At 52.5% G+C, this 25,881-nt stretch overlaps 1 protein-coding gene across 2 annotated transcripts in view; it reads right to left on the bottom strand.

The window, feature by feature from the left end:
- Nucleotides 1–15,378, bottom strand: part of PEMT (phosphatidylethanolamine N-methyltransferase) — a 43,094-nt gene extending 27,716 nt beyond the window's left edge. Inside the window, exons 1-2 of one of the 2 annotated variants that reach the window (XM_041462716.1) lie at nucleotides 15,289–15,378; nucleotides 12,854–12,961 (exon numbers count right to left, since the gene is read on the bottom strand). In XM_041462716.1, the coding sequence (XP_041318650.1) occupies nucleotides 12,854–12,946 (93 nt within the window). In that variant the 5' untranslated portion in view covers nucleotides 12,947–12,961; nucleotides 15,289–15,378. Of the gene's footprint in view, nucleotides 1–12,853; nucleotides 12,962–14,937; nucleotides 14,960–15,288 lie in introns of those variants that run through there. The other variant, XM_041462715.1, reaches the window with a different exon arrangement.
- Between the last annotated feature and the right edge of the window lie 10,503 nt (nucleotides 15,379–25,881).

Below are 25,881 nucleotides of genomic sequence, written 5' to 3'. Positions count from 1 at the left end.
GGATGGGGGGTTTGTTGTTTGTTCCAGCCAAAAGAAACAGGAGAGGGATTTTGGAGAGACAAGGAGATGTGTGGCCTGGCTGTGCAAGGACACTGAGGTGAGGAACAGCCAGCTGGAACACTGGGGCTGCACACCCAGGTGACAAAGAGCTGCACAGAGGGAAAAACCACATGTTTGCAGGCTCTCACAGTGGAACATGGGGTTTGGAACACACAAAGGGCTTCAAAAAAAAAAAGGAGAACATCCAAGTGCTGAAGAAGAGAACTACCTAGAAGCAGAGAGCAGGGTGGGCTGCTCTCCAAAACCAAAAAGCTGAAGTGAGATGAGACAGCATGGCAAACCCTCAGTGTCTACAGTCCCCATCATCCAAACCAGCAAGTTAAGAGGATGAAACATAAGCTGGAGTGCCTCTTCTAGTGACTCTGTCCTCATGAATGCTGCCAGCGAGGAGGTCAACAGGGTCCAGTCTGAGCACTTTGACACAGGGAGAAGAATAAAGTGACTCCACTTCTAAAGAAGCGGAAGGATATTGAAGTAACCCAGCCTGCCTTCACCACTTTTAGCCTAAAAAACAACCCTCCCTGCACCCATGCCTAGTGAAAGTAATTGGACTGAAATGGCACAGGTCACCTCAGCTAACAGCCTTGAGCTGGGGAAACAAAACAAGGTAAACAGATAAGGGTTTCATAAAGACTAGGTACGCTTTACCTCAGAGTTATCCCTCCAGATTACCTCTATATGAGCCTTTACCTTGAATCCACTCATGATAAAGAGTGAGATAAAAAATTTCATTTCTCTAATAGTGTTTATGTGATTTGTCAAAGTAGGATCTCATTAGCTGACTGCAATGAAAACAAGCCCTTGCTTAGTGTATGCCAAGGCAGCCTGGGTCCATCGATGTTCCGTGAGCCACATCCTCTCCTCTTCAATAAAAACAAAAATGACACAGAATATGGGCTGTATTTGCTAGCAATTTCCAACACAAAATCCGAACAGTTTCTCCTCAAAGCAAAGAGCTCATGATTTATGTCCAAAGAGCTGGAAGCTGAAGGCAGGTGATTTCAATAACCCAGAACGAGCTGTGTTAATTAATTCTGAGCGTGGGCATGGGGAGCCCTTATGATCAGCTCCCTGAGAGGGAAGGGGAAGGGCAAATGCATTCCCACCACAGGGAATCAGGCTCAGCCCAACCCGATTTTCCCAGCCAGCAAATCCCATGGAAAAACTATTTGTGAAATAATGATTTCTCCAGAGCACAGCACGGGATGGGGAAGGACCTTCCCAGGCCCAGCCTGGGCTGTGGAAGGAATGGCCCAACAGTGGGAGGGACACGGGCTGCATGGGGGAACAGGGGGCAGCTGGGACACACCCAGCTCTTCTAAACCAGGAATGCAACCAAATAAAATAATCTCCTGAGATTAGGGAAAGGCAGAAATTCCCTCTACACTAATATGTGGGGCTCTGCCGGAGCTCAGAGGGAAGGTAAGTGCTGCCAGATGAGCATCTCGTGAGCAGGACGGTGAAGCATTTTTCCAGATTTCTTTTCATCTTCCATGCCCAGATGACTTGGCCCACACTCAGCTTCCCACTGCACACAGTCCCCATCCAGAAAACCACAAGCCTTGTATTTTCACACGTTTCTCTGAAGCTCAGAGTGTTTTCCTTGGGGCAAACAGATTGGAAACAGGCAGCCCGTAGCAGCCACTTCCATAAACAAACCAGAAGCAAAGGTGTGTGCCAGCCTCCTGAGTGACTGAGAACATTCTGCCCACATCACATCCTGTATTTGCATGGGATTTTTTCCTGTTGCTTGTACTCATGCAGCCCTAAATAAAGCAAAGCTGAGGAAGAGCCTGAAGTGTTCTACACAGCTGCTTTCATTGAACCAGGCTGTCTACCCAACAGACCCATTTTCAAACAAAGCAGTCCAACAATAGCACTGACGATGTTTGAACTGGCACGGATTTAGGAAGACAAGCTCTTTGCTGCACCACACTGTCAGCAAGGACTCAGTACAAATGCCACGTTACAAGATAAACATTTCTTCGTTTTTTTTTTTTTTAAGACCTTTTACTTTCGCGCCTCCGTTGGGTTGTGTTATTTCCAAACGAGGCCCTGGATCCCAAAGGATCACAGTGCTGAGGTCAAGTCCCTCAGAATTCACTTCAGAGCCTCGGGTTTGGTTTAAAATGTGGAGAAAAAGCTTTATCTGCATCATGAAGCATCTATTCTGCTCCTCAAAGCTTCCCAGTGCTGCTGCAAACCTCTAGTTCCAATTGCTATCACTGTTGCAAATATGGTCAGCCTGATTAAAAAGCAGTTATTCTAGGTGGAGTGAAAATGCTCAGTCTTCAGCCAGAGTGTGCTGTGTAGGAAATATCCTGTTCCTGAACTGAAACAAGCCTTCATGGGCTCCAGGTAAAAGGAGATTGAGGTCACCTAACAACTGACATTACTTGCAGCCTCTGATTCATTGCAGGGACTGTGTAAAGCTATACTGGAGGTGTCAGCTAAATCAGGTGTTTCTTTCTCTCCTGTATGACCTGTATTTAATTGCAGATACAGGTTCAGGTACCACTGTGAGCAGCCAGTGTCCCCAGCCAGCCCAACCTGCAGATGTCACACTGCCCGCAACCAAAAACTAGGGCTGGATGCTGCAATATTTCAATTCAGGCAATTATTAAAGGAGCTGGGGCCCATGGGAGTGAAAATACTCTGGCTCTGTTGTCTTAAAGATTAAATCAGAAGCTCCAATTCACCCAATGCATGAGTAAGAAGGAGCTGGCAGGAGAGAAGGGATGGAGAAAGGCTGTGGGTGACAGCAAGCAGCAGCCTCCAGAGACACAAACCCAGCAGCACAAAAGCACCCAGCCTCACACAAAGGAAGATAAAGCAGCTGAGCCATCCCAGCACTGCCTGGATCCTGTGTTTGATGTGAAGGTTTTAAGGACTGGGCATCATCTTTGCAGTTTGCTCTCCTTAATAGGTTTGCTTGGATTCCAGCTCAGCCCAGCTCATTAGCCACACTGCCGAATCCCACACTAATTCTGCATCCCTTCTACTGCTACAGATAAATAACAAAATTGCCTCCACGCAGGGGTTGTTTTCTTCCTCTCTCCCCCTTATGCAGGTCTGGTAGCATCTCATGTATCTGTTAATGAAGTCCATAATATCCAGAGTTTCTCAGCAAGTAAAAATTACAATCATTAGCCAGTGAGTGATGAGACAAAAACACCATTTCTGCTGGGCTGGCAGTAACAGTACAGCAAGTACACGTCCTGGAGAGCTGAGCCTTGCTCTCCTGTAATGTGGTACCCAATGTTCTTCATTAGCACCTCTCCCTAATAGAGCAAGGCAGTGTCCTGCAGCAGGTCACAATTACACACAACAATTAATTCAGGGAGAAACAATGACAGGCAACGTAGAGGAACACTTTGCAGAGGGGTGTTAAAAAGATGAAATGGAAGAGGAATAGGAACATATTAAAGCCCTGCCTGAAACCAAAAACAAGTGGAGGCACAAGTGACAGCATGGTAGAGGAGCCATGGCTGGTTTCCTTGTACACGACTTTGTAATTTTTGTTTTAAATAGAAAAGAAACACAGCAATTACTCTTTTGGTCACAATACCCCAGTGACCAGGACCAGCGGGCTCAGACCAGGACTTCTTGTGCTATTTGCAAACAACACACAAAGCCTACTCAGCTTCTCCCAGAGCTGCAGCCTCTCTCTTGCTGCCCTTTTGTGAAATTAGGGTTTAATTCTCTAGAATAAGTCTGCTAATAAGGAGTCCCAACACACCCATCCTCTGGACAGAGTGTACCTGCTCATCGTTCCCCCAGGAGCTGTGATGGGAGGGGGACAGGGAAGGGGGGAGAAGAAAATAAATCCGCCTCAGAGAGCACAAAATGCAAGAGAAATCCAATACTCCTTCACAGAGGAGTGAGAAGTTGTTGGAATAGAGGTACTGGTTGCACTGGCCATGCTCAGCAAAGCACTGATTTCGTCTGGAAGGGCCTCCTGTCCTCTCCCAGCTGGACAGATCATGTTCCACGCTCCGTGTTAAGCTCCCCTGGGAACATTTCCCACTGAGGACACGCATGTTTGCGATGCTGCTGTCATGGCAGCAACAATAGAGAAGGACAATGTGATCTTTATGTAACACGGGCTCTGTTCCCCTCTGCCCAGGGATGAGATGTTCAACACACGGGCACAACAGGTAATAACAGCCTGAAGGGTTAAACACAACCACCAGACCCCTCTGGTGTCAGCACTGGGGTTCCTCTGGGTGTGGATGGGTGTAACCACGTGCCCCATGGTATTTGTTCATCTGTTCAATGCAAGAAAAGGAACCCAAAAGCCGAGTGAACACTCAGTCATGCTCAGACCCAGTGATCTGCATCCCAGGGGAGCTCCTTCCTCTTCCTGCAGCCTCAAAGCCCAGTGCTGGGATACAGCCACCAGCCCTGCATCCAGTGCTCAAAGATTCTCACAGCCTTTTGCTTCATTAATTTCTACTAGAGGCCTGCACAGAGCTGGAGGAGAGAGGCTGATAAAGTCCTTCCAGATATGGATCTACTCACATCTGCACCAGTGGCCAAAGCTCAATGGATACAGGAAGAAAAGTAATGTTTCTCCATTGGGCAATGCATCCGCTTTGGCTTCTGAGTACATCACTCTCTGGAAAATGATTGTACAACAAAATCTCGGAATGAAACTAATTCAGTGCTACTCTCCAGCCTTGGGAATGAAATGAGTAAGTCTGCAGTCATTACAACAATGTCCTGGTAAAAATAAACAGGAAAGGGCACTTAGTAGGAATGCTTCATAGTTAAAAATACAGTATCTCATCTGAGGTCATTCTGGCTTTTTTATAGGAACAGGCATGTGGTCCTCAAAGTGATCAGATTTGGTATTACTTCCTGTTACAGATGGACACCTCAGTCACAGACTGATGGACAAGGATCTCTTCCCCAGTCCAAAACCTTACCTGGGATGATGCAGATTGAGCATCTGCTACTGGCCTGGCAGCTCTGAGGGAAGAGGCAGGAATTGGAACACCTGACTACATGGGGGGATTTGGGATCTGTCTTCCCTTCACTCAACAAGACTGACAAGGAGGATACCCAACTTTTTCTATCTGAAAGGTGCAAAGAAGAGGTTTGAGCCAGAGGTGGTCACGCTGAGCAGCAGGCAGGCACAGAGACGATGCTGGACAAAGGGCAGGAGGCAAGAAAAGCGGGCAGAAGAAGTACTGTAAAGGATCATAAAAGCTGCATGTACACTTTCCTTCACAGAAAATGTCTTTCTGCTTTTATGGCAAGGAGCTGCTACAATTACAGCTTCTTTTATAAGTGAAGCAGAAACCAGATAATGAGCAAACCTCCCACGGTACAAAGGAGGTGACGAAGGCGTTCTGGGAGCCCTGACGGTCAGGCTTCCCCGCAACAGCCAAAAGCACAGAAAATTGCTAAAACCCATTTCCATTTCACCCTCTTCAGGACTGTGAGCTGTTCATAGCCTTTTTTTTCCCCAAAGTACAAAAAGGATCATACCAAAAATGTGCCTACACAGATAGCAAGTGAAAACCCTTCAGCCAGACAAAGCAGAGCTTGCAGATGCGGACCTGCAGAATGAGCCCACGGCTGCATCATCCCTGGTCTGGGGGAGTAAAAAGAGGGAACAAAAAAAGGTTTCACAAAGTAAAAAACCAAGTAAGATATTGTCCAATCCAGGTGAGTTCGTACTTCACCACAGAGGTTCATGATTTCAGTGACACGTGGGAAAATCAAGAGTTCCCACCAGTCTTCCTCTCCTTGACCTCAATACCCACTGGATGAGTAGGGCAGTTTCATGAAGCCATGTGCATGTGCAGGTGTTTTCTGAAAACCAAGTTTTTAAGTTCCTAAGAAAGTTGCATCTCATTCCTGCATGGGAGCAAGCACAGAAGTTCAGATGGTTTGGTAGGGAATAGGAAAATTCAGGTAAATTCAGACAGCAACTTCCCCTGGGTTGGGGTCACCCTCCAAAATCAAAACTCCTTGCTCTGTACAGACAGTGCACTGCTGCTCCCATCCCTCTGCCACATATCAACCAAGCCAGGCACACTCTTGTGTCCACAGCTTATGTCTTCCATCAACGAAATACATCAGCACCAACTTCCAAACATCAACTTTTTTCCCCTGGGTTTGGGTGCAGAGGTTTTAGAGCTTTGTCAGGATCCCTGAGGAAGGGGAATGTAAGGGGGGTGATGCAGGCAGGCAGCCTGGGAGGCTGCACATGCTAGTTTGCTTTAATTAAGATGAGGTTCCCAATATCTACAAGGAACCAATGTCCAACAAGCACTGCTGAGACCAGGCTGCTGAAGTATTTGGTGCCACACTCAGGAGAGCAGAGATGTGGGATGCTCCTGCCAAGAACCATTTCCAGCTGCACATGTCACTGAGGTCATTACAGAGGTGGAAAACACACGGAGGGCTTTGCTTTAGTGATTTACTAATTTATTTCCCACCCATTTGCTGCTTCCATGTGAGTAACTGGAGATGTGTCCCCTCAGAGTTCATCCAGGAGGGAAAAAATAGGGAAAATGAGGTGGCATTTTCTTTGGGGTGCCACCAGCCTGCCACAAGCCAGAGTCAGCACCCCCACCATGAAACCCCAAGGAATTCCTCCCCACCAAGAGCCTCCAGACATGCAGAGGATGCAACTGATGGAAGCACAGCAGCGGAAATAACATCCCAAGAGCACCCAGCACACTGCATGTCTGCACTTCTCCACCAAAACAGCCTATTTTGGGAGATCACATCCTTCTGGGAACTGGGCAGGCTTCTGCTAAGCAACCTGTGACACAGCACAGCTGGAATAGACCCAGCTCATGTCTGTGATTGTGGCAGGCCCCTGCCCAGCCCCTGGATCACTGACATTCCGGGGGTGGCAGTGAGTTTCTCCCCTCGGGGCTCCAGCAGCTCCCAGTCCCCAGGCACAAACAGCCACAGCCCAGGGACACGCAGGAGGAGCTGCCTCTTCCACACCTCCCTATATGGGCAGATAAAACCACTTTTTTTTTTGCTTCCAGCTGCACCTTTTCCCTTGTCCCGTGAGACACAGGTGGCCACAGACTTGCACGTGAGAAGGCTTAGCAGCAGGATGGCAGGAGAGGGATGGAGTGGGATGGAGAAGAAAGGGTCTCTTCCAGCTTCCAGGGTCTAAAGATAATCCTCTGATCCCATATGGAAACAAGACTCTTGGCTTAAATATTTTTTTTTCATCTTTTGTGTGTGTGCTGACTTACTCCAGCGGGGCTGCCAGAAGCCTGCAGTTTATTTTTAAAATACTAAACAAGAGAAGTCCAGTATATACAACAAAGACCCTAAGTTTTCAGAGAAGCACTCCGCAGATGCTAAAAAAAGGAGGTTGCTTATCAGGTCAGCTGTGAGGTGAGAGGCAGATTCTGACCTTGGTTTTAAGAAATGCTGAGCTGGCATGTTGCACACCAGCTGGATCCCAAATTCACTCTAGGAACAGGCACAGAGATGGCTCAGCTTCCCAAGCACAGCCTGCCTTGGCAGGTACCCGTGCACAGTGGGTGGGCAGCTGCTGGAATGACTGTCACCACCTCAGCCAGAGCCCTGAGACCGTGCCCAGCTCGACACACAGACAAAGCATCTCAGCTCACAGCTGCCTGGCCAGGCTGGGCTCCACCATACCCCCACCACAGGCAGCTCAGCCTGCAGGGACATCATAAAAACACATTGCACAGCTTCTTCAAGAGGATTTAGATGAAAACACCACCACCTTCAGCTGTGAGGCTGTGGAAAGCAGTGCTGGGATGAAGGATGCAGCCCTCCCTCAAGGTGACAGCGCTCCTAATTGTGCCAGTCCAGCCGGCACGCCGGAGGGTGCGACCCAGTTCTGGTGCTTGTTATGAGGCTCACAGCGGTGCTGACACGCTGGAAAAGCTAAATTTAGGAGACAAACAGGCCTGGTGTTACACACCCAGGCAGGACTGGCTCTGTTACGAGAGCTGGAGAATCGATGCCATCCGCTTCCATGCGTTACGGCAGCGCTGCGAAGCCCTCGCTGCCGGAGTGAAAGCGTTACCAAGTCACTTGGAATAAAATTGCCACTAAATGCTATTTGGGAGATGGAAAAAAAAGAAAAAAGAAAAAAAGAAAAAAAAAAAGGCAAATCCTCACTCTTTCTCAGCTATTGTAGGAAATGAAAATGGCTATTGCTGCCTGGTAGAGAGTCCAATTATGAATAATGTGCGTTCTCTCCCTGCACAAAGGATGAAAGGCATCAGAGCTGGTGGTGACATTTTAAGACCGGAGATGTAAGAGCGGATCTGAGCCTCGTTGCAAGCCTAGCTTTACCCCAATAAAGAAACACTTTCTGCAGTCAATTGCCTTGCAGCGTAGCTTGAAGCCCTGCTATTGATCTAGCATCTGTTATAAGCAGATAATCATCGCCGCTGTGCCATGGCTGCTATGATGGGGTCTAAAAGCACTTTCCAGAAGCTGGTTGAGGGCTGTTTTCTGCTCTCCCCTGCAGCTGCAGGAAGGGAAAGGTTTGTGGGGGAGACCACAAAAGTCTCGCAGGTTGACAGAATTTGAAGGCCGGAAAAAAAAATATTGAATCACCCCAATTCATTCATCTCCCAATCCTGTAAACTTTAGGTGACTGAGGTGCACTCCCTGAAAGGCTCTGCTGCCATCCCAGCCCTCACACAGTTATTTTATACCCTGCAATTTGCTTTCCCCAGGGAGGTGCTGACACACCACCATCAAGCCACAGCTCAATCCTCTCCTTCTCTAAGACAGGCAGTGAGAGCTGCTGAAATCTCCCAGCATCAGGCTTTTTTCTCCTGTGCCCAAAAGGTTTCTCAGGTTTTGGCTCACTGAGGTTTGAATCCTGGCAAGTCCTGAGCTTCTATCTACTTCCCAGCAGTGTGGGGATGTTTTGGGCCAGGCACCTTCCTCCAAGTTTAGCAAGAAGTGGTCAGAGGTAGGTGAAATCAGACTGCCAGTGCCTGCAATCTCCCCCCTCCCTTCCAGTGCAAACACTTCTTACCCACTGGGCAGATTCCTCCAGTCTCCAAAGAAGGAGAAAAGGATGGGAAATTAAAAATAAATGAACCAAGAGATACACATCCATCAGGAGCCAGGCGTTGTCAGCCCAGGTCCCTGTGCAACTACTTCTTTAATCAAAACCTCATGCAGCTTAAACGCTTGACAGAAGTCTAGAACAGAGATCATGTTACCCTGAACAGGAAAAGCTGCAACCTTGAAGAATAAAATCACTGTCTGATGGGGTCTATTTTCTTTAAAATCACGCTAAATTACGCCAAGCCCGTTCCTAGCTGTGACATTTGAGGTTTCACCCTGCAGATTCCTGTGAGACACACGGGTGTCTCTCAGGGGTGACCAGAGGTGATGGGAGGAGTGAGGGCGCCAGCTGAAGATGAGCCATTTCTAAATCGGTCCATGACGCCAGACCTAAATTTTTAAGAGGTTCAAATCAAGAAAAGATTGCTGATGGATGCACTCCCCACTTAAAACTCACTTGCGTGGTGATGGACGTCAGAGTGCCGGCCTCATGGCTATGCCTGGTTGCTACTGGGAGTGACAGAAACCTTCCAGCTTTCTAGAAAGTCCTCGCCTGCCAAGGCTCAGCCAGCTCCTCAGAGCCTCCTGCATGCAGGTTATCTGCCTCTCTTGGCTTGAAGATGTTTGTCCCTGAGGAGTTTTTTATTTAATGCCTTCCTTAGTTACCAAGGGACGAGAAGCTTCTCCCATCGTTCTGCGGCTTTCCAAACACAGATGGGATTTATTGAAGTTCCTGCTGCTCTGGCCTCATTAACGTTTTATGGCACAGCTCCAGAGATGTGCCTGCTCCTTGCTGGGTGCCCCTCTACAGCCCCACTGTGGCTCAGGTCTCCTGGCTGCACTGAACATCCTTGGGGAGTTTTAAGTGATTTCATTCCCAAAACAGCTCTTCTGCTTCCTTTTGAGACCTCACCTGCACCCTGCCTCCTGTGGGACCACAGCTCCCAGCAGCTCCTCTCATAACAGACACAGTGGGTGGGAAAGCAGAGACAGCAGAGCAGGAGAGAGGAAAATATATGAGAAAAACTAGAGAATAGTGCAGTAACACATTCAGGCTGTGCCATGGACAATATAACCTGTCCAGGGACAGACAGGATTTTAACTGGCACAAAGGGGGGGGAAGCAGAAGAGGGGGTGCAAGCCCAGGGTTTGGTGAGGAAATGCAGCCGGTGGCCCTGGGGAGACATTGCTGGTACCCTCCTGCACATGCCTGCAAGGAGGAAGGTGGGAATTACAAGTCCTGAGGCCCTCTGGAAGAGCTTTTCTCCCCTGTAGAGAACAGGAGGGAGCATCAGCACAGCCCAGCTGGAGTCTGCAAATTGCCCCATTTAGGCTCTGGTCCTCAGAATTGCTCTTACCCAAAGTGCATCCACCGACCTGACAAGCACCACATTTTTCTCCGGAGGCCACACTCCTCCACAGCCTCCAGAGTTCGTGTTTCATCCCCATACTCTACAGGTTTTGTCCCAGAGAAACATGCCTGGTGCTCACCAGGTCACTTGCTGTGTTCAAGGCCTTGGGAGGTGCCTCTCCATGACCCAAGCACTGCAGGGAGCCTGGGTTTCCCCACCACATATTTATTCAGAGGCACTGCACAGCAAGGACAACCCGGCGCCAAACTTTGGAAGAGGCAGAGCTGGCTGGAGTTCAGCAGAAACAGGGAATTAAGACACTGAACTAAATCAATGCATCCCCACCCAATTTCTATCCAAATCAGGAATTTCATGCACAGGAGAGATTTTGACCAGTGTCCCATGTTAGTTATTGAGCAGAGAGAGCAAAGAGTGCTTGGCACTGTGCAGAATTCCAGCACTAAAGCTATTGGAAACACAGAGTAATTCAGATGCAGAAGCAATCTTAACTGCTGGGAAGGAACTCAAACAGCCAAGGAGAGAGAGAGTCTGTGCAGGGATGTAGGGAAAGAAAGAAGAGCTGCTGGCTGGGTGCAGGGAGGGGACAACGACCACATGGACAAAAGGATGGGGAGGAGGTAAAGGAAGGAGGTCAGGGAAAATCCACGGACAGCCAGGGCCACTCTTGCTGAAATGTACCCAACAGTGGGGGCTTGTTTAGGGCTGCAGGACCCACAGATTCCCTGCAAAAGCCTTCCAGCATTGCCTGGTGTGAGCCACACACTGGGACTGCGAACACCAGGGAGATGCTGGGGGCTTGGGCAGGGCAAGGATGGAGGCACATGGACTGCAAGACCCACCCGGCCCATTCCAGATGGAGAAACACGGGAATGCCACGCTCAGAGCTTTCCCCAACACCCAGCCCAGGCTGCTCACTCAAACCTCCTGCTCGTCTGGCTTGGAGTGCCACCTGCTGCCAACGGTGCCGCTCTCCAGTCCCTGCGAGGGGACAACAGCAGCGCAGAGCAACAAACTTCCTGCTCTTACATCGGCTTTCCCTGTCCTTTAACAGCAGCCAAACTCCTGAACCAAAAAGCAACGCTATTTCCCAAGCTGCAGGCGTCCCACGAGTTGCAGGCATAGCAGCAGATGCTAATAAAGTACTTTTTTTCTTTGCCTTTCATGCAGTTTCTCGCTGGAGCCAGCCTCTCCCCCCAGAGACCACATCCTGAATCTTCTTGTTCATTGGTTCTTTATGCTAAATGATGACTCTGCAGTCGAAATAATGTGGCATATTCCAGCTCGCATTTCAGACACCGTGAGACTTTTTAATAATGAGTTGCATGAAAAATCTGAGAGGCTGCAACAAAGAGCTCCGACAGAGGTTTCCAAAGTGACTCACAGCAAGCAGAGCCTCCCTTTTCCAAAGCCCAGTGTGAGACAATCTCAAGAGCCCCCGCACTCAAGAGAGAGAGGAGTCCTTCCCCTCTGGAAAAATAAGGCCTTTTTAAGGAGAATTCTCCAGGGAGAGAATCCCTGCGGGGAGGTTTGGCAGGCGGATCTGGGAGTCGTGGCTGAGATGACATCCCATTCCCAAGAGTGCTCTCAGGGATGTTTCACCCCACACCTCAGCTGTGCTGCTGAGGGTGCTGCAGGGTGGGAGTCACCTCGCCCTGCAGCCAGCCTGGGCTTCCTGCTTGGCATATTGGCTCTGGAATGCTCCAAACGGGGCCAGCAATGACTCCTGCAGGTTTTGCAAGGAGGTAGCAAACCACAGCAGTAAGAGGCAGTGGAGGTTTCTCCAGCCTTGGCTCCCAAAGCACTGTGGCACCCACAGCCACAGCAAACATCACCCATGCACAGGTATCCTGCTCCTCCTAGGGCTGGCTTGCTGCCAACCCTGCAGCTCTCTGCCAGGCTTGCAGCATGATGGAGGAGAAATTTTTTCAGGCCAACTTTTGGCTGACTGTTTTTGCTTCCTGCCATCCACAAGAACAGCTGCCAACATATTTCAAGGGGAAGCAGCAGGCAACATATCCAGTGCAGCCACCCTGATGGGGATTAATGCCATTCATTCTCAGTCCCAGTAGTGAACAGTGCCTGGCTGCTGGGTGGGACATGTGGCTGAAGGATGGGCTTGATTGCTCTGCTCCCTCTCCCAAGATCAACTCCAAATTCCTTCTGTATCCTGAGCTGGCTCCCACCTTCACCTCCTCTGTGACAGCCCTCACAGTCACCCCCAGCCCCAGGAGCTGCAGCACAGCTCCCAGCTCACCCACTCCCAAGATCTAATTGAGCACGGTTCCCCCCACCCAGCCCAGCAGACTTCTCAAAAGAGTTTTCTCCTCCCAAAGGAAAGCTGAGAGTAAAGGAGCAGCTGGCACAAAGGCAGTTCTTACCACATTCCAGAAGAAAGGGTTGAAGGCGATTGAGAGGACAGCCACAATGAAGCCAGTGTCGGTGACATCCACGTAGCCAAAGAGCTGCACCATGGCTGCCACATCCACCTGTGGAGGAAGGGATGGTTACTGCACCTCACCTCAAACCAAACCCACCAGCTGCCCCAAGGGTAGATGAACCTTTTACTAGCCCTAAGCAACGTGCTGCTACAGCTTGCAAAGTGCTGTGTCAAAGTGCAAAGCCCAGAAGGAGGAGGGGGGATTCTCCAAGCTGTCCCCCCAAACCTCAGGGGCACTGGGCGCTCCGGGAGCCCCACACTCACAGCGTGCCCAAAAGGACACAGGATCAGAGGTGACACTGCTGCTCTGAGGATGAGCACCAGTCCTCAGCTGCCAGCTCATCAGTGTTTTAGGAGAGGGAGCACCATTCCACAGCATCTCAGCATGCCTGGGGACACAGGTCCCAGGGATGCTGGTCTGCATGGAATCCCCTAGCAATGAACTGTGGCAGCTTCAAGCTCATCTCTCATAAAGTCAGAGTGATGCAAACCCCCTCCACAGCAAGGGGGAATGCATTTGCACTGTAAGGAGCTGCAGAAGTATTTCCTGTCTTAATGACAATAACAAAAACCCCTAAAACTCGCTGCCCTCCTTTTTAAAAAGATATTTTTCTCAATACAGTTCCCTGACATTGTCAGAGCCTTTACGTGCAGTAAGCCATGCTGCTTCTCCCTCCACACTCCCTCTCCCTGTGCTGGTATTTGGATGAAAAACAGCCAGTGTCCTTTTTTTTTTTTTTTTTGGTCAAAACCTCTGGAAACAAAAAACAAAATAGCCCATCCCAAGCCCAGCCCTCACTTGAAACAAAACCAACATGACAACATTGAGACGTGGAAGGTTTTTGCTTCCCCAACACAGCTGTGTTTTCACGACCAGGGGACAGGCACAGCTCGAAAAGGTACTGGCTCCACCTGCCCGTTAGGGAGGGAGGGAAATGCCCACTGGCTCCTCACAGGCTCTTGGGAAGAACTCCAGAGCCACAATGTCATCCGTGGAAAGGGGCTGGTAAGCCCAGCACCTCTCCTAGCCCAGAGAAAAGGCTGTGAGAACAGCTCCTGTGCCGGCCCAGGGCACATCCAGTTGCTCCAAGCGCCTCCTGCCCAGCCATGACTGCCCAAGGTGCAAAGTGCAGGAGCAAAGACCACACAGCCCTGGGGAAAGGGGGATGGATCCTCACTGGGGTCCACAGCTGCCCTCAAACCACCACTGCCGCAGGTCCTCCAGGCTCCTTCATCCGAGCCCTGGGGACACAGCTGCTGGCAGGGAACAATGGGAACAGCCCCCATGGCCTGATCCAGACCATCTCCTCCTATTCCCACCCTGCACAGCCTCTCCTCCCCTCCCTTCACCCCCAGCAGCCCTTCCCCACCAGACTTCATCCCTCCAAACTGCCAAGCCACAACCCAAGCAGCTGCTGGCACCGGGGCCGAACTGTCTAATCCCGCTTCAATTGCAATCCCGTGGGACCAGGACAGCTTCTTTCCTCTCGTTTTGTACGGTGCTGAGCACAGTGCTAGCACGGGCTGAACAAAAGCTTCTTGACCTACTAACTCCTGGCAGGCACCATCGTTAACATCGCACTCACCTTCTTTTCTCCTGCTCAACAACCAAATTCGCGGCTGCCAGCGTGAGGCAGATTGGCCTGTGCCTGGCGTGTGCTTTTCGGGATAAAAGGGGAGCCCTAATGGGATGAGCTGTCTCTGCGAGCTGCTGGGACAGCCACGTAACAGGCACAGAACATTCAACTTTGCCCTCTCCTCCACGCTGGGGATCAATGACCGTGGCAAGCGGTGCCCGCTTGATCAAAGCCCCGAAGTCAGGGACGGTGGGAACAGCACGGGCAGCTGGGTGAGAGCTGTACAGGCACCCAGGTGACAGCTGGGCCACCTGGGCGAGACCTGAACGGGCACACGGGGCACAGCCGTGCAGGCACTTGGGGACAGCAATACAGGCACCGAGATGAGAGCTGCATGGGCACTTGGGTGAGAGCTGTATCGGCACCTGAGTGACAGATACACGGATACCTGCATGAGAGCTGCATGGGCACTTCAACAAGAGCTGCAGGGGCACCCGGCTGAGCCGGTGGCAGCACCCCCGGGCATTCCGCGCAGTGCCAGCGCAGCCCCTCGTCCTGCTCAGACCGTGCCGTGCCGGCTGCGGTGGAACCGGGCTGGGGAGGGCGGTGGGCGCACCTGAGGAACCGAGCACCCCGAGGCCTGCTGCACCTGCGGGCACAACCGGGGGGCGATTCCCAGCGGATCTACCGAGCCCCGCAGCGGCACCGGGGCGGCGGGGGATCCATCCCCAGGCTCCCCTCACTGCCCCAGGCCGGGCCCTCCCCGGGGCCCTCCCGCCCGCGCCCGGCCCGCCGGTACCTGGCCGTAGTCCAGGCCGCCCAGCCCCTCGCAGCACTCCCGCGGGAAGCGCCGGGCCCCGCCCGCCGCCGCCTCCCGCCGCCCCGCGCCCGGCCCCGGGAGGAGCCGGGCCTGGAGCCGCGGCGGGCCCGGGGCCTGCGGGCCGGGGGCAGCACTGACCTCACGCCGCGGGTGCGTGATGGTGTCGGGCCGCGGCCGGACGGAGAGCGGCCCCGCGGCCGCGGCTGGACTTCCACCGTGCCCGCGGGAGCAGCGGGAGCGGGCGGGACGGACCCCCCGGGGCCGCAGCGGGAGCTGGAGAGCGGCTGGGAGTGGGACGGCCCTGGTGGGAGAGGGAGCGAGAACCGAGTGGGCACCGCTGCTGCGGGGGCAGAGACAGGCGCTGCCTGCCCTCATCTGTCCCCTGCCAGCCCCTGCCCCTTCCCTGCCAGCTCTCTGCCAGCTCCCCTGCCTGCCCCTTGCCTGATCCCTCCCCATTCCCTTTTGCCCGGAGAAGCTGTGATTGCCCCTTGCCTGGAAGTGTTCCAGGCCAGGCTGGACTGGGCTTGGAGCAACCTGGCCCAGCGCAAGGTTTCCCAGCCCGTGGCTGGGGGTGGAACGAGATGATCTTTAAGGTCCCTTCCAACCGAAGCCGTTCTGTGATTCCATGGTTCTGTGATCCCTGCCCATCCCCTGCCCTGTCCCAGTTCAGTGCTCACACCAGCGCCAAGAGCTGGGAAATAACTGCGGTGGCTCCCTGGCACAGGAAATTAAATGTCACTTGTCCAATGTTACTCATTCAAGGGCAAAATCTAAAGCCACCAAGTCTAAATGTATTTTAAGGACAATTCATTGCAGCCTTCTCCCTTCAGCCTATGAAGTATATAATTTTTTATTGTTGTTATTATTACTACTCATGTTGTTTTTTTTTTTTTGCTTCAGTCCTCTCTATGATGTTTCAGGTTGGTGTACCTCATGGGCTGCAGTCCTGGACCTGTCTGGAAAATAGGGTGGTGTCATCCCTGTAGACCCCTGAGGGTCTGTGCTTTTGCAGATCCTGCTTTGCAAGGAAATAAATTTTCTTCAGAAAGGAATTTGGTGTGAATGAGCTGCAAGTGTCCCTCCCAGAGGTCTCATGGGAGCAGGAAAGGGACAGGATATCCGAGTACTCATGTCCTGGCAGGCACCGAAAGTGTGCATGAGTGATGGCTCACTTGAAGCCTTCCCCGGGAGAATGGCATCTCTGGAGGATACACTTCAGCAGGCCCCAGGGATCCCAGTTTGGCTCCACGGGAAGCCAGCCTTCCTTAGTTCTGCTGCTCCAAACCCCTCGGAGCACCAGCACATCCCAGCCCCGGCACTCGGGGTGCTCACACGGGGCCCAAGGAGCACATTCACGGCATGAGCTGGGCTGCTTTGGGGTGAGGCACACACCGAGGCACTGTGGGTGGGAGCAGCGTTCCCCATGGATGATCTCCAGCTGCTTCCAGCCTCTTCTCCCCCGCGCTGGATAATTTTGCTGTGCCAAGTGTGTAATTATCGCCTCTGCCATCTCCCGGGCTGGGCCGCGGGAGCAGGTGGGAGGATGTTTGTTCTCAGTCCCACCAGCTGGGTGCTGGGAGCAGCAGGAAGGGCGATGGGGATGCGGTGGGGGCAGCGATGGTGGCTGGGATGTGTGAGATGCTAATGTCCCTTTCCAGGAGGAGTCAGCAGGGAGAAATCTCCAAACTATCTTCCTGGCTGCAGGGGGAAGGTGATGCCAGCGCTGCCAGGAAAGGACAAGGGTGTTGTGGCACAGTGGGAGGAGGAATGGGTCTGGCTGAGGGATGGATGGTGAGGAGGTGCAGAGGGATGAAGTGTCTCACTGGCTCCTCATTTAGGGTCAGCAGAGCTGGGCTGTCATGGAAATGTCTCTCCTGTCACCCCAGTGAAGGCACTTGCTGCAGAACACAGTGTCCTGCCACCAGCTCAGTTGTGTTTGGGGCAGCGAATCACTCTTGAGCCTCCTCGCGGTTTCCACTGCCAAATTCCCTGTCCATGGAAGTTTTTCTGTGTAAGAAGGAAAGATGTTTGTGGCAGTAGGGCCCCTCCGTGCTGGCCTTCATCCCATCTTGGACACATCCCTGCAGCTGTGAAGGAGACAAAGAGGGCTTTCTGCAAAGGTTGGATTTTATGTGCCCATCCCTCCCCTTCTCCCCATGGCATGCCTTTAATCCAGCTCTCCCTTTCTGAGCACCGAGCTCAGGAATAGGACATTGCCCTCAGCTTTCCCAAGTCCTTTATCAGCATGAACTCCCTCAGTGCCCCTTGAAATCCCACCACGGTCCCAAGAGACCCCGATGAATATGGAATTGCATCATGGCAAAGGGTGCTGAATGTGTGTTAGCAGGACACTGTGGCTTGGCAAGCTGCAGTTTGTTCAGAAGCATTTCAGATTTCAAACACAACCCGGGAAATTGCCCACATGTGGAAATCTAGGGCAGGGAGTGCTCTTGGATGGTTTTCCCTTAGAAGTGGGCCATTGATTGGGAAACTGCAGTCCGGTAACTTCAGCACAGAGGGACAGCTCTCCTTGCAATACCAGGAAAAAGTTTCCAGGCCAAATGATTGCTTTCCTTGCTGGGAAAATAAAAGACAAGTCTTATTCCCATTCCTTTTTGTCCATGTCCCTGTGTCATGGTCCTCATGTTCAAACCTGCCCTGAAATACAGCTGATCCCTGTGGCTTTGGCCCTTGCAAACCTGCGAGGGCCTATGCTGATGGGTCATGGAGATCAAGGACAGAGCATTGAAACGTGTGGTGAAGAACAAGAAATGATGCTGCAGCACAGAGCCGAAACCTTGGGGAAAAGCAGCAAAACTGCAGATACTCCTGTGTCCTCCATCAGATAATGTACAGTTACCAGCGTTGTAATGCTGCAATCCAGACCTGCAATCCTAGTGGAAATCCTCTAGTGTTTGTGCTGGAGGTTAGTTCTATTTATTTTCTGATGAATGATTTACTTGAGTAATTGGCACACAGCTCCCCTATTACAGATCATAAAGAATTAATCACGAGATTTTCAATGCTCCCCTATCAATTTTATTAGGCTTGATTGAGCGTAGTGGATTGGGAGCATATGGTATGTGAGGCAGACTCTGCTCCCAGTTACACCCTGGTTATGCTGAGGACTTGCTCAGCTGCTGATCCCTGTAAATCCAGAGAGACAGCTGCTCCTTTCCTCCTTTCCATGCCCCCACTGTTCCTTGAGTTCCCTTAAATACCCAGGGATACAGAGAACAACCAACACCACCTCCACGTACCTAAATTCTCCAAAAGCCTGAGATGCTCCCAAACTGGAAGCCAAGCTGGGTAGAGGATGCTTTGCTTCCAGCTCGTCCATGTACCAGCAGGAGCCAGAAACTGGAGCCAAAAGCTTGGGAGCTCAAGATCTGCCCCTGCGAAGGGGACGTGTCACGGCGTGGGAGGATTGTCACTGATGAAAGCTGAGGATGCCTGTGTTGGCGTCAGAGAGTCCTGCCAGCCAGGTTTGCCCACGGGAGATGTTTTCTTGGAAGAACTGGCAAAAAGGAGTCCTAACACCTGCAGGAGCAGGATGACACATCCCTGCCCCGAACCAGCAGCACAGCGTGATTCCCTGGAGCAGAAACCTTCTTAAAAGCCACATGCCCTGCGTGATTCCCCTCATGCAGAGAACCAGGAAAACCTTCAAAATTTCCATGTGGAAGGCTCACAGTCCTTCCCTTGCTTTGTGCCTGTGGGTGTTGTTACCATGCAGAGTCGTGATTTCAGGGAAGGGGATGGTGCAGGGCCCTGCTCCAGCTTATGGGCAATGCTCACCTCAGTAAAACTGCTCCCAGTAACACCAGTATCTCAATAGGTATTTACAGGAGAGAATGGGAACTTTGGGAGTAGATGGAGCTACTTGCATAAGCCCAGTTTATCCTGAGCTAGCTATCCTTGCAAAGCAGCCAGTCTGGCTCAGCTTCAACCCCCATCCCCATCTGCTGCCTCGAGCAGCTGCATTGAAGGGCACCGAGAAGTTATTGCCAGTAACCATTGGCAGGAGCCAGTGTGGAAACCTCCCTCTGGGAGAGCTGACCTGGGGAGGGAAAATCAGGAATGCAGCAGAGAACAGAGCAGGATCTGGCTGTTACAGTCAGAACGTTTTATATGCACACGGTCGTGGTTCAGGAGCAGAGCGAGCAGGACTTTGCACAAGGGTCTTGCCCAATTTCAGCGTGCCCAGTCGATGGGGCTGCCTCTTTCTGCCCTGCCCCTGCTGCCTGCACCTGAGCCAGCTCTCCAAGGCTTTGTTGTGTCCACACTTCTGGGTGAACATCCCTCACAGACCCCCCAGGCTCTGGGAATTCCACGCTGACTCCAGGGGAACCTTGTGTTGAAGCTGGCTCTCACCCGGGTGCTCTGCCCTGGCACAGCCACAGCTCTCACCGCTTCGAGCCAGGGCACCGTGCCCTTGTCACACTTCAGTGGGGAGAAGCACACAGGGAAGAGGCACACACAGAGGCATAAAGGTGCATTTTTCCAGCCTCAGCATTCCCAGGGAGCTCCGGTGCCCCTCAGAGCCTCACATGTGATGGGCACAGTGGGATGGAGCAGGCTCCCTCCGGAGGAAGCCATCCTGTCGGAGGAGTTTCCAACACCTGCCCTCTGAGCCTCGTGGAGATAACATTTAGGGAAGGATTCTCACAGCTCCCCTGCTCCCCCAGGCCGCGTTCATCACCAGCATGTCTCTAATGAAGCGGAGGCTTTGCTTTCTGGGATCAATGAATCCACCGATCGTGACCTGTCTGCTAAGTGGGAAATCAGGTCTCTCCCTCCCCAAACCCGTCTGAGCTGGGCTCAAACAGCAGGTTCTGTCCCCAGGGTTACTCTGTGTCGCTTAATTGCAATCCCTGAGTCTGATTAGAGAGCAGCAGCCAGGGTGTGCAGAGTTACCAGCGGCTGCTTCCCCAGCCTGGGAGATGGCTGCAAAGAAGGAGGACATTTTGAGGCTCCAGGTGGGTGGAAATGACCCAGATTTCCCTTTTCCAAAAGGTCCTAACTCCAGCACAGCTGGTTCGAGGGTTTACTGCCAATCTGCTCTCCCCCAAAGCCCTAAATCCCTCCAAAGCACTTTTCATGGGGACAGATGCTTTAAGAGAAGCTGAGGCTCCCCAAAGCAGAAGGCAGCTGAAAAGGTCACTGCTACCGTGTTCCCTGGCCACAGGCACGTCCCATGACAGACGTGGGAGCAACCCCCATTGCCCCTGGGTCCACCCAAAAATGCTGAACAGCTTTCCCTGATGCTTTCTGCCCCTACACACCACCCTGTGCGCCCCCAGCACCTTTTCCTGTAAGGTGCAAAGGGCTGAACCAGCCTCCAAAATAATTCCCTGCACATCAGCAGCCCAGGGGTGAGGTGCATTGCTCCAGACACATCTAATTAGGGTGTCCCCATTTAGCTGAGCCATCCAGATGCCCAGCATCAGGGAGGAGTGGGATGGATCCATCGTATGGAGGGGGCTGAGTCACAGCACCAAGCATTCCCTCTGTGGCCATCTCTCATCCCTCGCTCTGCTGGTGCCTGGCTTTTCCCAGGCAATCAGCACTGCTCTCAAATGTGAGCCCCAGGAGGGCTGTGGGGAGAAAAAGCTCTCATTGAGGACTTGGCAGGGAAAAAAAGCCTGGAAGTGGAGGCTGCTTCGTGCCAGGTGTGATGGCCCCTACAGCAAGTGCCACAGAGAGCTGGGCTCAGAGCCTTTTCAGAGCATCAGCCTTGCCCTGAGTGGTCTCTAAAAGCTGTGGGGATGTGCTCTGCCCCCAGGCTGAATCCACGTGGAAGACTCCTGGGGAAGGGCTGACTGCAAGGCAGGGACACAAACATATGCTTGTGGGGGCCAGGGAAGAGGCTCCACAGGAACACACTGGTCTATCCTGAGGAACCACAGAGCCAGCTATAAATACCTCCTCAGAGCATCACTCCCCCTCCTCTTTGATGTTTTCCTGCTATTTACTTCAAACCCACTCCTGCTGCTGTTATTTTTATCTTATCTCTGCTTTCCCCCCTGCTTTTGTGTCTGTTTACGAGCTGCATCACAGAAGGGTTTCAAAAGGAAGATGGAAAGACGGCCAGGGACCCTGGGAAGAAGGTCAGGGACGCCAGAGGAAGGTTGGGGACCCTGGAAAGAAGGTTGGGGACCTCAGGAGGGCAGAGGCTCTCCAGCTGCCAGCACGCTGCTCTCCAGCAGGACACGATGGGAAATGCAGAATGTCCCTATGGGACTGCTGTGGTGGGTGACCCAAACTACTCCTCGCTGTGGGGAAGGGGCAGATGCTCTCCTGCTGCTCTCCAGCAACCCACATCTGTCAAATTTGCAGGAAATTGGCCTCCCTGTGATGCCAAGCCCCTGCCAGAGCCAGAGGAATCCAGGCAAGCAGCTCAGAAATTAATGAAAGTGGAGGCCCTGTGACTAGTCAGACACAGATGAGCTTAATTCCCTTAAACAAATTAAAAATACATCACTCCTCACCAGTGTGAGCCTGGAGCCACAGCAGCAGGAGGGGAGTGTGAGCTGTGAGTGCCTTGGCCCTAGGACACCCCCAAACTGGGTAACCAGGATTTCTGCCATGGTCCTCCCATAGGCAGGCTGGGAGCTGGGTGCCTTTGTTGGGTCATGATTCAACTCATTTCAACAAAGAGAAACTGCTGGAGCCAACTTTATGCTTCCCTTCCTTCAATTTTTCAGCCCAAACTGATCTTTGATTGTATAAAATGGCACAAAGCCGAAGTTCTGGGGTTTCCCCACCCAAGCCAAAGCAGACTGTTTACCTTGTTTCAGGTTTAAGATGTTTAATCCCTTTAGTGCTAAAGAAAGATGCTGTCCCCATTCCCTTCTTCATGCATCTCCCCTTCTCACACCCACCTGGAAAGCACCAAACTCCAGACATTCCCTTTGCCTGGGTGCCTTCCTGTAGCATCACCCACTTGCCAAGAGCTGGGGTATTTTTGCGGATTCCCATAAAAAAGGAAAGCAGCTGGGATGTGGGTCAGTGCCCAGGCAGGGGGTGGGGGCTCCCTGCCAGCCCTGTCCATTGGGATGGATGTTTCTGCTGTGGTTTGTTTCTGCTGGTGGAGAGCCCCTGGGACCCTGTTTGGACATCAGCTAGCAGGGACAAATTGAATCCAAAGGTCAGGGAAGGAAGGGGGAGAGGCTGGAATGAAGCTGGGAGCATGGGGTGGCACCAGCACCCACTGGCCACAACCCTAGAGCAGAGTGTGGGGTGTGGAGCTGGAAGTCTGGCTGGAGCAGGAATGAGGAGGCTTTACCAGCAGATGGGTTTAGTGGGGGCTGCCATGAGTTCTTCAGTGTGGGCAAAACTTAAAATCGCAGCAGGCTGCTCCTCTCCAAGGTCTGCTGCTGCCCAGACGGGCAGGCATCCAGGGCAGCCTCCTGGCCAGGACTGCACGGGAGGCCACGGTGTCCCTGCGGGGTCTGTGAGCTGGTGAGGATGGAAACCACAGCCAGGGGCTGCCGTGCCTCCGAGGGCACGAGACCCTCCCTGGGGGCTCCCTCCCTGCTCCAGGAACACTCCAGGGGAAAGCAGCTGCCCTGGGCTGGGGAAGTCCTGAGTCACTCTGCCCCTGCACCCCCAGAGACCCCGCTGCTGGCACTGGCCCTGGTACTCAGCTGCCTCTCCTCATGCCTTGGAGCTGGACCGTGTCTGGCTTCGCTCTGGGATCAGTGCTGAAAACAAATCTTGGCTGCATGGAGAGTGGCCGTGTCCCAAGGCTGGTAGGAGCACGCAGGACAGCCCTAACTGGGGAGAGAAATCCCCTCCATCCCCTTGTGCTCTCCTTAGAGCCAGGCCTGGCAGCGTGCTCTCCCAAGTGGGTGCTCAGTGGGATGGGTGCTCCCCTGGCCTCTGGGGACACACACAGGATCCTCCAGTGCAGGACCTAAGAGTGCAGTGGGTGCAGGGATGGGGTTTGGGGCTGCAGCAGCTGTCAAGGTGCATCTTGGGGTTCCAGGATCGGCCCTAAACCTGTCCCTGCTGAGTTCTGGTGCAGGGAAGCTGCCTGCAATCCATCACTTCTCGTGGAGAGGAAAATAGGCTTGGGGGCATGCAGTATGGGTCCAGGGCACGCTCTCTCTGCTTGGCTAAAATGACACTAATTAAGCCCCTTGCAGTGTGTAAAAGCTATTCCTACAGGGCAGACAATTAACCTTGAAACTTGGCTTTTAGTGCTTGGAGGGGAGCGAATTTTTCATCCTGTTATTTCCCCGTGCTATTAAGCTAATCCTGGAGACCGTGAGGGAGAAGCCGTGTGACACGTCTGCAGCTCCCAGCCTTGCCAGGAGCACAGTGTGTGGCCAGCAGCCTCCTGCCCCATCCCTCTCTTATTTTCACCCACGGTCTCCAGCAGCATCATCAGCCCTGGGGAACGCCAGGAACCAGGGATGTGACCAAGGGCACACGGCAAGGCTGTGGCATTACATGATTATTATGGTCAGAAGTAAATCCAGCCTCCTGTGAGTGTGCTAGACACAGAGCCAGCCCAGCCTTGACTTTTCAGGGAGTTCCCTGGGAGGGACAGCGTGTCCCCAGCTCTCCAAGGCTGTGGCTGCTGGCATGGCATTTCCTTGGCCCAAGCTTTGTGTGAGAAGTTTTGTTTTCCTGGAGGAGAAAGGGAAAGATGAGAGAGGTGGAGAAAGTGGGGAGATTTCATCTGTGAAGGTCAAACCCTGCTGTGGGGCTGGGGGTGTCCCTGGGATGCCCTGTGTCCTCCCCAGAGTTCACAGTTCCTCTCCCCCCAGGCTCCCCTCTCATCCCCCTAACACAGACAGTCACAGTGCTGAGCCTGGGGACACTGGGGACAGGAGCTGGTGGCTTGGTCTGATCCTGCCCTCTGCAGAGGGGAGGGAAAAGGGAGGATGGAAAACCCACAAAACCTCCTCCACGGGCTGCCACACAAGCACCAGCACACACAACATATTTAAGCACTAAAAACCAGTCTTGGGATATTTCTTACAACAAGCTACAAAAAGGAAATGAAATGTTAAAAAAATTCCTCAGGAAGAGAGCACTGGGAGGGCCCTGCAAGGTGAATAGTGGAGGGAACTGGGGGGTCTGTGAGTTTCCCCACTCCAGGAGTAAGGATGGAGCATCCTTACTGCCAAGAAGCAAGGGAAGGTGTGGAAGATGCACTGCTCCTGGCAGCAGTGGTGCCATGAGTGCATAAACCAGCCTTTGGGTGCCCAGAAAATATGGGAGAGGCATCCTTTAGAAAGGTTTTCCCTGTTGTCAGCAACCCCTTTCCCACTGGTGGGACCTGCAGACCCTCACACCAAGCTGAGCATTGGCTGCTCCGAGCCTCACCCCAAAAGAGCAGCAAACCTCCCACCTGAGCACTCCCCTGAGAGCTTTTTCCAGCTCTAATTGGCTTTTCCATGGCAGCAGGGGAGGCTGCAGCACCCCTCGAGGAGCAATTTTCCATGTGGGAGCTGTTTCTCTGCAATGGCCTGGTTTTAAACTGCTTTCCTGTTTTTTTCTTGAGGGGGTGTTACATTATGGAGGCTGGATAAAGTGACGGAAGGGAGAGCTGTGCCATAAAAGCCAGGCTGCTGCTAAAGCTGGTGAAAAAAATGATGCTGCAAAGTGCCTTTGCAGTTGTTTAGTCATGTGTTAGCCTGGCTGAGGGGTGATTTGTGTGGCCAAGCACCAGCTGCAGAGCATCATGTAGGGCAAAATGCCCTGAGACCAGAGGAAGGATCAGGAAAGGAGCACGAGAGGTACTGAGAGATTTTTGTTTTCTAGGTGATGTTTTTGGCTTGTCTGCCTCATTCTCCCTCTTACAAAATAACCCTCATCTTCCTCAGGGCTCCCATGGAGGTAAATTCAGCTCCTGTTGCCTCACAGCTCTTCCCTCCACAAGAACCCTGCCCATGGAAGTCACTTTTCCTGCTGCCCTGTTGTTTCTCACATTAGCTTTAATAAAAAAAAACAGAGTAAGTGCCCGGGGTAGCAGATGGACTGGCTTCTCCTGCCTGCTGTAAATCACAGAGGAGGTTTCACCTTCCTGGGATGAAGCTCTGGGAGCACTGATCCTGCTGGAGTCAGCCACAGGAACGACAGCACAGCTGGCTGCCAGTGCCACCACTGCAGGAGGAGAAGAGAAACCACCCTCCTGCACCTTTCCTGCACAAGTGGCCAGGTCCTAATGGGATTTATAAATCACCACTGAGCTTTGGAGCATCCTTCTGCTGGCATAAATCAGCCTGGCTGGAACGGCCAGTGCTGTGCTGATTTACACCAGGGAGCTGTGGGGGGAGAGGCTGGAGGGTTCATCCGAGTGTCCCTGTCCTCTGAGCAGTGGCAGGAGGCCACAAATCATCTGGGGGCCATGGAAATAACTCAGCAGCCTGAGACTGGGTGTGGGGGTGAGGTATGTGAGCACAAAAGGGTTTCAAGGTGGATGTGGGAATGAGTTTTAAAATTAGAATAGAATAGAATAGAATAGAATAGAATAGAATAGAAGTGTTCCAGCTGGAAAGGACCTACAATGATCCTCTGGTCCCACTGCCTGACCACTTCAAGGCTGACCAAAAGCTA

Source organism: Pyrgilauda ruficollis, unplaced genomic scaffold, assembly GCF_017590135.1.
Source record: "Pyrgilauda ruficollis isolate IOZ18807 unplaced genomic scaffold, ASM1759013v1 scaffold16, whole genome shotgun sequence".
NCBI classification, from domain to species: domain Eukaryota; kingdom Metazoa; phylum Chordata; class Aves; order Passeriformes; family Passeridae; genus Pyrgilauda; species Pyrgilauda ruficollis.
The sequence above is the reverse complement of the archived record's forward strand: the minus strand, read 5'-3'. Positions and strand labels throughout refer to the sequence as shown.